The sequence below is a fragment of the Brassica napus genome, chromosome A6, assembly GCF_020379485.1.
Source record: "Brassica napus cultivar Da-Ae chromosome A6, Da-Ae, whole genome shotgun sequence".
Taxonomy (NCBI): domain Eukaryota; kingdom Viridiplantae; phylum Streptophyta; class Magnoliopsida; order Brassicales; family Brassicaceae; genus Brassica; species Brassica napus.
In genome coordinates, this window is record NC_063439.1 from 20754582 (window position 1) to 20767393 (window position 12812).

General features: G+C 37.2%; 3 protein-coding genes across 3 annotated transcripts; 1 reads left to right on the forward strand and 2 right to left on the reverse strand.

The window, feature by feature from the left end:
* Window positions 1-3717: 3717 nt before the first annotated feature.
* Window positions 3718-6529, forward strand: LOC125575868 (serine acetyltransferase 2). Its single transcript, XM_048735034.1, has 11 exons — window positions 3718-3953; window positions 4310-4489; window positions 4902-5099; window positions 5187-5246; window positions 5317-5412; window positions 5509-5533; window positions 5624-5718; window positions 5801-5967; window positions 6043-6116; window positions 6194-6253; window positions 6340-6529. Exons 2-11 carry the CDS (start codon window positions 4349-4351, stop codon window positions 6390-6392), a joined length of 969 nt encoding a protein of 322 aa, XP_048590991.1. The 5' UTR covers window positions 3718-3953; window positions 4310-4348; the 3' UTR covers window positions 6393-6529.
* A 1210-nt stretch (window positions 6530-7739) lies between these two features.
* LOC106348212 (F-box/LRR-repeat protein At3g58930-like) lies at window positions 7740-10351 on the reverse strand. The gene is made up of 4 exons (XM_048735033.1): window positions 9179-10351; window positions 8945-9085; window positions 8376-8723; window positions 7740-8301 (listed from the first exon to the last, which is right to left on the reverse strand). Exons 1-4 carry the CDS (start codon window positions 10142-10144, stop codon window positions 7825-7827), a joined length of 1932 nt encoding a protein of 643 aa, XP_048590990.1. The 5' UTR covers window positions 10145-10351; the 3' UTR covers window positions 7740-7824.
* A 27-nt stretch (window positions 10352-10378) lies between these two features.
* On the reverse strand, window positions 10379-12676 carry LOC106348211 (cyclin-B2-1). The gene is made up of 9 exons (XM_013787901.3): window positions 12462-12676; window positions 12254-12377; window positions 12101-12157; window positions 11863-12016; window positions 11656-11787; window positions 11253-11564; window positions 11090-11188; window positions 10838-11016; window positions 10379-10741 (listed from the first exon to the last, which is right to left on the reverse strand). Exons 1-9 carry the CDS (start codon window positions 12526-12528, stop codon window positions 10606-10608), a joined length of 1260 nt encoding a protein of 419 aa, XP_013643355.2. The 5' UTR covers window positions 12529-12676; the 3' UTR covers window positions 10379-10605.
* Window positions 12677-12812: the final 136 nt, after the last annotated feature.

Here is a 12812-nt window from a genome sequence, read left to right on the forward strand (position 1 = left end):
ATGATGCACTCCTTGTATATCCCTTAACTTTGTCCTCTCATCCAAATAAAGAGAATCTCATTTGGGTTTCCACATACAGTTAGGTGTTCCTGGACCGTAGGGTTTTGTCAGCCCGTAATGATAAGGCACTTTGAATCCTAGTTCATCCATTTAAGCCCAGGACTTACAGTTGAGGCGGTTACCCACCAGTCAAATGCTCAACCCTTTGATGAAGACATCCAAATCAAGTTTAAAGAACCAAAGCCGAATCCAGAGCTTGAACATATCGAGCCTTGTCCTAACAAGCAGCTTCAAGAAGATGAACCCGACTTGACCGAACTTGAGTTGCAAGACGTCGAACTTTTCATCACTTCAAAAGAGCCATGACCAGACAAAAGTGCCAGTTTCGACCCCAACAATTTAATTCGTGCCAAATACGACCCGAACAATTTATCAGTGTCAAATACGACCTCAACTTAATTATAATTCGAAAAAACTACCCAAACTTTTTAAAACGTGCTTAAATTTACATTGACTCTAACAGAAGTTAGTCAATCGTTAACAAGATAAAACGATGTTGTTTTGATATACGAGAAAAAATGTCAATTTCGACCCCAACACTCTCAGTCATGCCAAATAAGACCCGAACAAATGATCAGTGCCAAAACCAACCTTAACTTAATTATAATTTAAGAAAAACTACATGAATTCTTATAACGTGCATAAATCTACATTGATACTAACAGAAGTTAGTCAACTGTTAACAAGATAAGACGACGTCGTTTTGATATATATATATATATATATATATATGTATTTTTTAAATATGTTCATTTTGGGACTCAAACTGTGATGTGATACCCTTTTAAAGGGGCACACTAACAACTAGATAAAAGTAAATTTTTGAAATATTATTACAAATTTAAAATTATATAAACTACTATTCTTCTGTATCGTATCCAATTCAAAATTTTGGTGATAGTTTTTTCTGATTTATATAAATACATTAACATGTTTTTTATTTATCATTTCTTTAATAAACTTATATCTTACTAAACCATAAATAATAAAATATTTATTCTTATACGATCTTAAATATACTTAAAATTTAAATTTATTTATAAAATTTTCTTATATAAGTTATTTAAAAATTTTAAACTTAATTGGAAATTTTTTATTTTTCAAAGTTAATAATATATATTTTGATATTTTGTTCAAAAATGTTAAGAGGCCTTTTACCTTTCTTTCACTAAGATATCATGTACAAAATATTAGACACAGTAAACAATATCTAAAATATATAAAGGCAATCGCCAAAGTTTTAAATTGGATAAGATGAAGAAGAATATTAGTTTATATAATGGGAAATTTCAATTTGTAATAATATTTCAACAGATTACTTTAGTCTAGTTGTTAGTGTGCCCCTTTGAAAGGGTATCCCGGCACGGGTTTGAGTCCCGGAATGAACATAGAGAGAGAGAGAGAGAGAGAGAGAGAGAGAGATACATTTTTAAATATATATATATATATATATCAAAACGATGTCGTCTTATCTTGTTAGCGGTTGACTAAATTCAGTTAAGTCAATGTAGATTAGGCACGTTTTAAGAAGTTTGGATAGTTTTTCTTAAATTATAATTGAGTTGAGGTTGTTTTTGGCACTCACCATTTGTTCGGGTCCTATTTGGTACAACTGAAATTGTTGGGGTCGAAATTGGTACTTTTGCTCGTATATCAAAACGACGTCGTTTTATCTTGTTAATGGTTGCTAACTTTTTTTCAATGTAAATTTAAATACGTTTTAAGAAGTTTAGGTAGTTTTTTTAATTAAAATTGAGTTGAGATCGTATTTGGCACTGATCAATTGTTCGGGTCATATTTGGCACGTCTGAAATTATTGGGGTCGGAATTGACACTTTTCCCACAAAACAAAACAAGTACCACAAAAAAATAAAAGAATACTATCACTCAAGTTAATCAAGATCAAACCAGTGTAAAGGCCCAATAGAAGACTGGTGAAGCATTTTGTTTACAAGATTGGACCGGACCGTCTAGAATCAACAATGTCAAGTTACCAGCCCAAATATACAAGACTTCTGTCCATTGATTTCCAAGAAAAGCTCAAACTCATTAGTTCAAATATATCTTTCTTCCGTAGTATGCATAATTGTCTAATAAATCGATATGCAGAAAATTGCATAACCTAGGATTCAAACCTAGAACTTGGTGTAGAAGCTTCACCATTATGATAAGGTGCTTCTACAGTCTCAAGTCTTGTTTATCACTCATAAAGATCAACATCTTTAAAAGAAAGCAATAAAGCTAAGACAAGTCAAAGAAAATGCTTTAGGAATTCAAATCAAATAACAAACAACCCAGCCACGACCTTCATTAGGTAAGTTTCATATTTCATAAATTCATTATCTTTTGACTTATCCATTTGATATCTTGTTTCTGTCTTTGCCATTTTAATTTTTAATCACATAACCTTAACTTTGTGGAAGAAATAGAATCATGATTTTCATTTATGTATTCGATTCTTGTTTTGAATTAGCTCCAGAAAGGTCAAAACTGATAGAACAATTACATAAGATCCATGTACATTATAACCTTTTAAGTTTTAGCTGATAAACTTTTTTTGAAATAAAATCGAACTCTTTTCTTCAAACCAATATTGTGTGTCACAGTGTGTTTGTTTCCCTCTCTTTGATTAGTTGACACTTGAGAATCAAGTATTACATATTTGAAGATCCAAATGTTATTAGATTTGTACTTTTATTTTATTTTGTAATGAAAAAACATAATTTTATTTTTACTTCACATTTTTAAAATAATTAAATTGATAAATGTTATTAAAAATATTCTCAATATATATATTAATCCAACTGGAGTTATAAAAATTAAAATAAAATTCTACTCACTCACAATATAAATAGTTTTAGGAATTTTTTTTGTTTCAGTATGTAGGTAGTTTTCACATCTCTGGATAATTTTTACATTTGTTAGATATATTGTAACCAATCAAATAATGTCAACTTTTTTTAATTGGTTTGAATTTATTAATTAAATACTATAACAATTATCTTAATCTTAGTGCTTTTTGCCTAAACTGCTTACATTGTAAAACGGAGGAAACATAATATTTAAATTATCGAATAGGTAAAAGTAATATTATCAATATATATCAATTCAATTGGAGTATTGAAGAATTATAGAATAGGTTAAAATACGGTTTATTAATTTTTAACAAATAAATATTATTAAAAATTAGAAAACCCAACAAGTTAAGCTAATAGATTTTTAAAATTCAACAAATTTACCATAAAAGAACTTAAACCGAGATTAAAAATATAGAAAAAATTATATTTAAATATTTTGATTTATATTAAGTTAAATTTTGTAGAAAAAAAATAATTTTGAGCTTTTAAATCGTGGATGAGAGTTTAGTTATTCTTTGAAGGACTCTTACCCAAATATTCGGGTTGACAAAGAAAAGTAGGGAAATATTAAGGTTGAAATTTTGTGAATTAACATAATAAAATAAAGAACATGACAAGTTGACACCATTTGTGGTGGTCTTTCTCTCATATTCATATTCCCCTTCGAGGAATACGATTAAGAGCCCCATTCAACTATAATAATAATTTATATTCTCTTTGATTAAAAAACAATTATGGAGACCCTAAATCACCCATTACGAACTTGGACTCAATTCCGGTCGCAACCAGATATTAGATAAGGCCAAAAAGAAGAAAAAATAAAAATAAATACAAATAATATCGTACAACCATTCAAAGCGGTGGACATTGGACACAACACAAAAGACTTGGATCAACTAGACACCAAAACGACCATCAGGAGAATCAGAGTGAATGAGAGGACCCTCTTAGAAAATAAAAAAGAGTAAAAGGGTTTTTTCAGTTTCTCTTTTATCATCATCACTATATCCATTTAAAGTTGCCTCCTTTACCTCTCTTCTGAGCAGGGGCGGTCCTGGAAAAAGTGGGGCTCTAAACAAATGAAAAAATGGGGGCCCTTCTAACATAACTGAAATTTTAAAATTCGTGAGCAAGAATTTTTTTTTTAAGCAAAACAGAAAAAAAAAACTAATTCTCAAACAAAAAGCTAAGAAAACTGTAAATGTGGGAAGAGAAAAGATTTATTTTATGTAAGTCCCACTAAATTCTGTTGTTCGATTTTATTATTAATACATATAAATATTTTTTTAATGTTTCAAAAAAAACAAAATATTTTTTTTTAAAATAGGGGCCTTTTAATAATGGGGGCCCCAGGCCCATGTTTCAAATGGCTCTCCTCAGGGACGCCCCTGCTTCTGAGCAATCACAAGACTTGTGGTTGATCTTCTGACATGGACGGCGACGAGCTCCCTTTCGAGATGGGTATTGCCGTTTACGCCAAGGGAACGAATAAGTTGGAATTTGACCCGGTTTTGCTGGATTCTGGTTACGACCCTATCTGGGATGCTATTAGAGAAGAAGCTAAGCTTGAGGTTCTCACTTACTTCCTCTGCATCATCGCTTCTTGTTATGGGTTCGAGTCTTCATGTGTTAATCTACAGTTTCAGTTTACTTGTTATTTGATTTTACACCAGAACAACCTTTTTTTTTTGTCTTTTTAGTATTAATTGTGGTCCATTTTAGGGTTTAGTAGAATAAGTCAACCTTGTGTCTTTCATTGAAAGCTTTGCCATTTAATCAGACCACCATAGGATTTGAATGTTTAATCCCTCCATTGATCATATCATCACACATGGACTTGACCCAATAACAAAGTAGATGCTTTTGATGTTTTGGTCTTGTTGACTGAGTGTTTAAAACTTTGAAAATTGTTTCATGAGGAACAGTGCTAGTGTTGTTCTATGGTTTTTATATTAGATGTTGCTGTTTGTTTGTGGGTTATAGGCAGAGAAGGAGCCTATTTTGAGCAGCTTCTTGTATGCTGGCATCTTAGCACATGAGTGTTTAGAGCAAGCTTTAGGGTTCGTCTTAGCCAACCGTCTCCAAAACCCAACCTTGTTGGCAACTCAACTCTTGGATATATTTAATGGTGTCATGATGCATGACAAAGGCATTCAGAGATCGATTCGCCATGACATTCAGGTAAAAAAAAAACACTCATCTAAAAATACATGTGAGAAGGCATGATCTATGTTGCTGTTTTTTTCTTATGTGTCTCGATGATTGTAGGCATTTAAAGACCGGGACCCTGCTTGTCTCTCGTATAGTTCTGCTATTTTACATATGAAGGTAAAAATCTTTTACTTGAGTCTTTAGAGCTAAAACATCTTTCACATTGGATCTTTTCTGTTGTACACAGGGCTATCATGCGTTGCAAGCATACAGGGTTGCACATAAGTTGTGGAACCAAGGCCGGACACTATTAGCTCTTGCCTTGCAAAGCCGAATTAGCGAGGTAGTTTTGCGTCATTTGGTTAACTACATTTAGATTCTCAAGTTGCAATAACTTTCAAATCAAATGTCTGATCTACACTTGTGGGTTTCTCCTCAGGTTTTTGGAATTGACATACATCCAGGTGAAGTTTGAGAACTTTCTCAGTTTCTCAATCTCCTCTCTGGTGTTTTAGTTGATTCAGGTGCTAAACAAATTGTTCTACTTTTTGTAGCGGCAAAAATTGGGGAGGGAATATTGTTGGATCATGGAACTGGAGTGGTCATAGGTGAGACCGCTGTAATAAGCAACCGTGTCTCTATCTTGCATGTAAAGCATCTCTTCTCCAATCCATTCCCTTCAAGGTCAAATTTACAAGATCAAATATTTAGCTGAATCTTCATTTCCATAGGGTGTGACTTTAGGAGGAACAGGGAAGGAAACCGGCGACCGTCATCCCAAAATAGGCGAAGGTGCATTGCTTGGAGCCTGTGTGACTGTACTTGGAAACATAAGCATAGGTGTTGGGGCAATGGTAGCTGCAGGTTCACTTGTGTTAAAGGACGTTCCGCCTCATAGGTATAAAAGAAAATAAATCTGAAAAATCATTGAATGTTTGTTTCGTAACCAATGAACATTCCTTTTTTTTTGAAGTGTGGTGGCTGGAAACCCTGCTAAACTGATCAGGGTCATTGATGAGCAAGACCCGTCCCTGGCAATGAAACATGGTGAGTTTACAGATTCTTGTATTCTTCTTGTTGTCTCGGTCGGGTTTAGTGGTGACTGTTCCTGAATGAACATGCAGATGCTACTAAAGAGTTCTTTCGACATGTTGCTGATGGTTACAAAGCGGCAATATCCAACGGTGACTTACACATTCACAGTAACATCAAGAGTCTGAAATAACATTTTTTGAACCCTGAGTTTGCTCTTTTGCGTTTCTAAAAACAGGAGCAGTTTCATCAGGAGATGCAGAGAACGGACACACTAACAGCACAACATGAGATATACTTGTTTGCCTTTGCTTATCAACAAAGGGTTATAATATCTCTCAGCATTTTCTCAATAAGTTGTTATATTAAAAGATTTTGATTTCTAAAAGTTTTCAGTCTCAAACAAACTGAGACTATCATCCATCCAATCAACCTAGTATAAATGATTCTTGCTTGAACATGAAATCTTGCAGCCAAAGAATTATAAATGAAAAAAAAGCTCAAATCACAAGCATTCGCAGTTTATACTCAACAACAAGATCACCAGAAAGCAAACCAGAAGATGAGAAATCAAGCATGCCTTGCGTGGAACTCTTTCAGGAAAGCAACAAGCTTTTCAACTCCAGCCAAAGACATTGCATTGTAAATGGAAGCTCTCATACCCTCCCACTGACTGACCTATGCCCCTTGAGCTGCACCATCTTCTCATTCGCAGCTACTCTGCTACCAACTCCGATTTCTCCAACATCGTGAAAGGAATATTCATCAAAAACGAAATCACACATGTATACCCCGAAACACAGGGAGGCGTGTTGTACAAGGAACTGTTCTCATCATGAATCTTGTAATCAACGTAACATCACGAGCCTTTCCGATCACCGACATTCTTCTGCGCACCGGCGTAGATCACACAGAACCTGGACACATCCACCGGCTTTGAACTCGACTCCATGGATAGTCTCATTGGCGCATATATGCAAACACTTGGCGTGCGGGTTCTGCTCCAACTCATCAAAGGTCGTATCAGACTAAAATGCTCCAAACACTCCGGCTCAGGCAGAAGGTTCACTTTCTGTGTGTGTGTGTGGGGGGGGGGGGGCTCTGACGTACCATCTTGACGGCAATGAAGTTTGTAACGTTAGAAGCCTTAACGGCTAGCGCAGAGACTGGTCCCTCTGACTGAGTCAGAGTCTTCCCTGAACCTTCTGCCTGAGACAAAGTAGGTGGTGGCGGAGTATTCCGGAGAGATGTCGAGGAGGCGGCGGAGATCGGATTCGGCTTTTTGGATGATGGAGAGGAACTCTTTGCCGCGGTGGCTCATCTCCATGACGCTCATGCGGGATCCGCGGCAGTTGTAGAGGTATGATTGGGCTTTGAGGAGGACGTTTTCGGGTCGGATTCGACGGTGGTGGAAGCGGGTTTGGTTGTGGCGGGGAGGTTGAGGGTGGAGAAGGGACTGGGAGATGGGTTTAGGGTTTGGTTACGGATGAGGAAAGAGTTCGTTGGTGCCGTTATTGACGCCGCGTCTAATAAACGAACAGGGGTAGCAAAAATGCTTAGAGAAGTCGAAACATCCACATCAAATTATTACTTTTTGAATAAAAATTAAACGTAATAATAAATACTATATACTTAAGCTTAAGTGAACCATAATATATTAATATAGTATATTAAATTGTAGTTCAAAATAATTACAAGTTTTACAAGATGATCTAGTGTCCATCTAGGGGGAAAAGATCTGCGCTGCCACAGCTGTGGAGGTAGTTTGGTCGAGCTCGGTCATCTCCAACTGATCCCTTGACGTTTCCCCTCGTTCTAAGTCGGTCCCACGCCTATCCTTCCACGCTGATGCAAAATCTGGATATAGGTCGGCTATGATTTCAAAAAGAGCCCCGAAGTCCCGCTTCTTCTCCTGATCGTTAGACGCCTCTGATTCTGCAGCAGATTGTCGAGCCTTCAATGCTGATGCTATCATCGTGTTCTGATCAACAATTCTATCAAAGATAGCAATAGCATCAGGGACCTGTAGCAGTTCCTTAAGAAACTCATTAAGTTTCGCAAGTTTGGACTTAGCAGCATCGAGCTGCTCTTTAAGGTAGTAGTGCTCAGACATATCCTGAGGTGTTGGAGGAGGAGGAGGAGGAGCTCCATGCAAGATGTAAACCATATCATACTTATTTCTGTTATTGCGGGGTGTAAACTGCAGAATCCAAGAAAAGGACTGATTAGTTAACTCAAAACCGTAATGGTTTGTTTTATGTAACTAAATATTACCTGAGAGGAGATCTCCTCCATCTGGGTTTGGGACATAGTCTTCGATTGTAGCACAGTCTCCGTCGAACCCTCCTCCACGTGGACCTTGTATGCAACGATTTTATAAATTCTATTTACTTCCACGTTTGTAGGATCATTATCACTCTGGTCGGCATATACTTCCATCTCATCCAGACATGGGAAAGACTCCAAGAAATGCCTTATCATCTCTTTCTCTCTAACTGTTCCTTGAAACCCTCTGATCTCCAACTTCTTCACTGGACATGATGATAGTGAACGCCCTTTGTCCTCCCGAGTTATGCAGTCACAAACATCCCCGCACTTGTCAGTCACATGGTGTAAGAGACCCTTGAAAGAAGAAGCAAGTCAGTAAACAAAGCTTTTAAAACAAAGCTTTTAGAACTTTAAGGGTGGGGTTCACAAAATAATGGACCCCACACATACATACACATATACAACATATACTTATACACATATGAATTTTTAGAATTTCAATGGGTAGAACCCCCCATTGGAGGTGCTCAAGTGACTCTAAGTACCATTGTACAATGTTTTGAGCATATATATACCTTAAGGATTAGAGTTTCTAAATGTGGACAGTTCCTTAAGAGAGCCGGCATCGCTTGCCATCCCAGATCCGCAGCACTAATAATACCTAGAAATTTGAGGTTGTTGAACACCGGCATTGACTCACAGCATAGAGACAGCACCTGAAATAACAAGACAAAAACCCATCGCAAGCCCCAACATTAACATTTTTTTATTTTAAAAACATTTGATGTTTCAGATGAATAACAACTGACCTCAAGAGTCTCAGCAGAAATGAAAAGTTTATTAACATTTCTTAAGCCACTTATGAGCTTCCACACATTTCCAAGACGTAGAGAAACATCATCTTCATCATCCGGTTCTCGTATTAAATCAATCTGATGTCCAGTCACTTTAAAGTCGAGTAAAGCCTCAGCTAGATTGGGCAAGTTAACTTTAGGATAATCCGCGGCAACAAAATCAGAATACTCAAGGTAAACTAGCTTCGGAGTATCAAAAGAAATGCTCATCGGATTTTGAAAGTCTTCGAAACCGCCGGCATGGATAGTTAACTTCCTGAGGCTTTCACTTGACACGGATTTATCAGTTTCCGGCCACTCAATATCAGCCATGTAGAACTCCTCAAGAACAGGGAAAGCAGAGAGAAACACCTCGAGATCATCGCACAACAGAATCCACTTAGATTCAAAGCTGAGAGTCTTAAGCATTGGCAAGAAAGTGTTTGTACCTCCACGCCACCAATCAACACCAAAATCGCTTCTTAAACTCAGCTCGACCAGTTTGGTACTAACGAACAGCTCTCTAGGCAGTAAATACATATAACTGTCATCACCGTGTCTAGGAAAATCGAGGACGAGTTCAAGGCTTGTAACGCCACGCTGAAGGGCGTTACGTATCCAACGATTCACACGATCCGTGTCGATACCAGTTTTGCATTTCAAGGAGAATTTCTTGATGGGAGTATCACCCTGCAAAGCTAGAACCCTATCCACGAAATCCATGAAGCTTTGGAGGATACCGTCTCTTTCCCGCTTACCTTCCTCCGGATTAAGAAACACAGAGTCGTCAATGTCGAGGTTAGGGACGAGTGTAAAGAGATTGCGCCATCTTTTGGAGAGAATCGAGGTTATAGCAGCTTCCTTTGTCGTCAGGAAAGATAGTATATGAGAAAGAACCTCTTCGGGTAGACTTCCGATACGATCCATCTTCTCTGCACCCATATCAAATTGATTTTGGGACTTTTGAAGAATAGAAGTTAAAAAGAGTGAGTGATGAATCGCTGGCGTGAGATAAAGGAATTGATGGAAACGAAGCGTCCAAGGAAAAGTTGGTTTAGGGTTGGTTTTGTTCTATCATTTGGATTTGGACCGGGTATTAAACCGAATAGTACCAAATCTATACTACTTCTAACAAAAGTACATTTTAAAAGTACTCGTCTATTACCAAAAATACTATTGATTAAGGATCATCATGGAATTTATTGTTAAAAATGTAGTAAACCGAAAGTTACAATTAAAGTGAACAAACAATAAGGAATCAGAATCAAACTTCAGACAAACTGAACTTGGCTTTTCTTTTTGGGGTGTGTTATTTGTGTTTCAGAGGAAACAGAGGAGATATGTCAACAGAACTGTACAAAATATTACTGTCTTTGCAAGCAGCCTTAAGGATGATGATGAGACTAAGAAACAAGAAAGTGTGCAGCTTCAGACTTGGCTATGTACCCAAACTTGAATGTGCTGTACTTCCTATACACTCCTGTCAATTTTCCTGTCGCCGCCCTCTGGTGAAAACTCACCATCTTCCTACAACATTCCCTACAAACCCCACACCATGACAATTATGTTAAATATCAGTACATGGACGAAAATGGATCAGTTTCTTATATGAGATGGATAGAGAGAGAGACTTACATGAGCTGATCTTCAGAGTAGTGAGAGTGGAATTCACATGTAGTGTTCCATTTCCTGAATCCATCGAGTGTGCATTGAGCAGTGTACACCGCTGTTGCAGCTAGTAATGAAGGTGGAAACCGAAGCATCTCATACTCCACAAGGGCAAGCTCCATCAAGAACGACGCCAAAACCTCACACTGGTTTGAGATATAGTTTCACCGTTAGTTCTTTTCTAAATTCAAGTTAATAAAATGATTCATTGCAACTTACCTTCTTGTCTGCTTGAGCTGCCTTAAGGAATCTTGTCAAGAAAGGGTATTGTGTTGGCAACGAGACATTGAATTGCAAAGTGCTCAACATTGTTTTCTCCTGCAGAACCAATTTTAATCAGAGAAAATGTCTTAAAAGAGACAAGATTGAGCAGCAGTTTTACCATGTGCAGAACATCAGTCCTGGTATAAGCTCTGTCTGAAATGAGTACTAAATCTTCAACAAGAGGAACGGAAACCTCTTCGTACTTGCAAGCTAAGAGCAAAGCCACTAACCCTACAAGCTGAAGCTTCTTTCTCAACACAGCTTTCTTGGACAAGAATCTATCTATCAGATTCACTGTCAGAAAGAGCGTCTCGCTCATCAGATCAAACTTGTCATGCACCTCGATCAACCAGTCGATTAGTATAGCTCTCATCCTCTCGTTTAAGTCGATCTGTTGCATCATGTAATCTACTGGAACACAGCTAAACCTCTGCACATTAAAATCAAGAAATTCTTTTTAGGGCAAACGCAAGACTCTTGTTGCTTCAAAGACACGTAACAAGTAAAAAACCAATTCTCACCTCCATTTCTCGGTGAAATGCGTATAGATCCTGGACATACTCAACAGCTGCAAGTGAGTTCTTGGCATCTGAGACATCGATGTCCAGGATTGGTTCTTCTTCCACTATTACATCCTCCATCTCAACTTCCTCCTGTCAAATTCAGCATTATGTAAGTCTTTTATAATTCGATCTTTTTATCAAGATGGGATTTTGATTATGTTTTACCATTGGATCATCAGCTTCAGTGTAAGGCTTCTCCAGAGACATTGGAACTGGTTGGTCCAATGTAGCTTCTTCCTCGTTTGCAACGCTTGGAACTGTTGGCTTCAGCTTCTTCTTCTCCTCCTCATCTTGACACAATGGCTCTTCACCTCGAGATCTGCAAGAAGATCAAAAACATCTATTCTCTCAAACTGAATCAAGACAAAACACAAATAAGAATCGAAAGATTCAAGCTTTATACCTTGTAATTGATGACCGCAGAGGATCAGGCTTCTTCTTTTGACATCCTTCTTCTTGCCTACAGATTCATATTCATCCAAACAAAACCCATAAGCACAAATCAAACTAAAAGACACAAACTTGAGAGACAGAGAGGTTTTGTTGAAATTTTTACTTGGATAGGTATCCTCTCTTGTTGACAACACAAGGATAGCCTCTTGCACCAACCAGATTCTGATTAATCTCACCCAATACTCTTCTCTTCATCTCTTGTCCCACCTTTCTACTTCTCGTTTCATCTATAACACAACAACACGCACTACATGTCATAATCTCTCCATTGGTTAAGACCTCGATTGTTACTCTAGAAATATTCCTATTACCTTGAAGAATCATCGTTTTTGTTGGTTCAACGACGATGTTGTTGTTGTTCTCACAAGAATTAACCATTCTTCTTCCTTTTGATTCTTCCAAGCGAAAACCCACCAACGAAACTAGAAGAAGAAGAAGAGCATTAAACGAAGAGATCTTAGTCTGATATTACAGACGAATCTGAAGAAGGGAATGATATAGGCAGAGGAAGATAAAACAAATATAAAAAAAATAGCTATTTTTTTTTTAATTTTAAAGAAAGAAAGAACGGCTAGGATGAGAATATGACCGTTGGATTGTGTGAATAAAACGATTTGCTTCCAAGTCTGGCATGAGAAAAGACTTAACGGTAACTTTGTTGG

Bases quoted from the DNA above. Each gene is read 5' to 3' on its own strand.
- LOC125575868 (XM_048735034.1), top strand. From the start codon at position 4,349: ATGGACGGCGACGAGCTCCCTTTCGAGATGGGTATTGCCGTTTACGCC. The intron at 5,534-5,623 runs GTGAAGTTTGAG...TACTTTTTGTAG, and splicing joins TGGAATTGACATACATCCAG to CGGCAAAAATTGGGGAGGGA. The intron at 5,719-5,800 runs GTAAAGCATCTC...TCATTTCCATAG, and splicing joins ACCGTGTCTCTATCTTGCAT to GGTGTGACTTTAGGAGGAAC.
- LOC106348212 (XM_048735033.1), bottom strand. From the start codon at position 10,144: ATGGGTGCAGAGAAGATGGATCGTATCGGAAGTCTACCCGAAGAGGTT. The intron at 9,086-9,178 runs GTCAGTTGTTAT...TTGTTATTTCAG, and splicing joins TTTCTGCTGAGACTCTTGAG to GTGCTGTCTCTATGCTGTGA. The intron at 8,302-8,375 runs GTAATATTTAGT...TGGATTCTGCAG, and splicing joins TGGAGGAGATCTCCTCTCAG to TTTACACCCCGCAATAACAG.
- LOC106348211 (XM_013787901.3), bottom strand. From the start codon at position 12,528: ATGGTTAATTCTTGTGAGAACAACAACAACATCGTCGTTGAACCAACA. The intron at 11,788-11,862 runs GTAAAACATAAT...TGAATTTGACAG, and splicing joins CTGAAGCTGATGATCCAATG to GAGGAAGTTGAGATGGAGGA. The intron at 11,189-11,252 runs GTAAAACTGCTG...TTGGTTCTGCAG, and splicing joins GGACTGATGTTCTGCACATG to GAGAAAACAATGTTGAGCAC.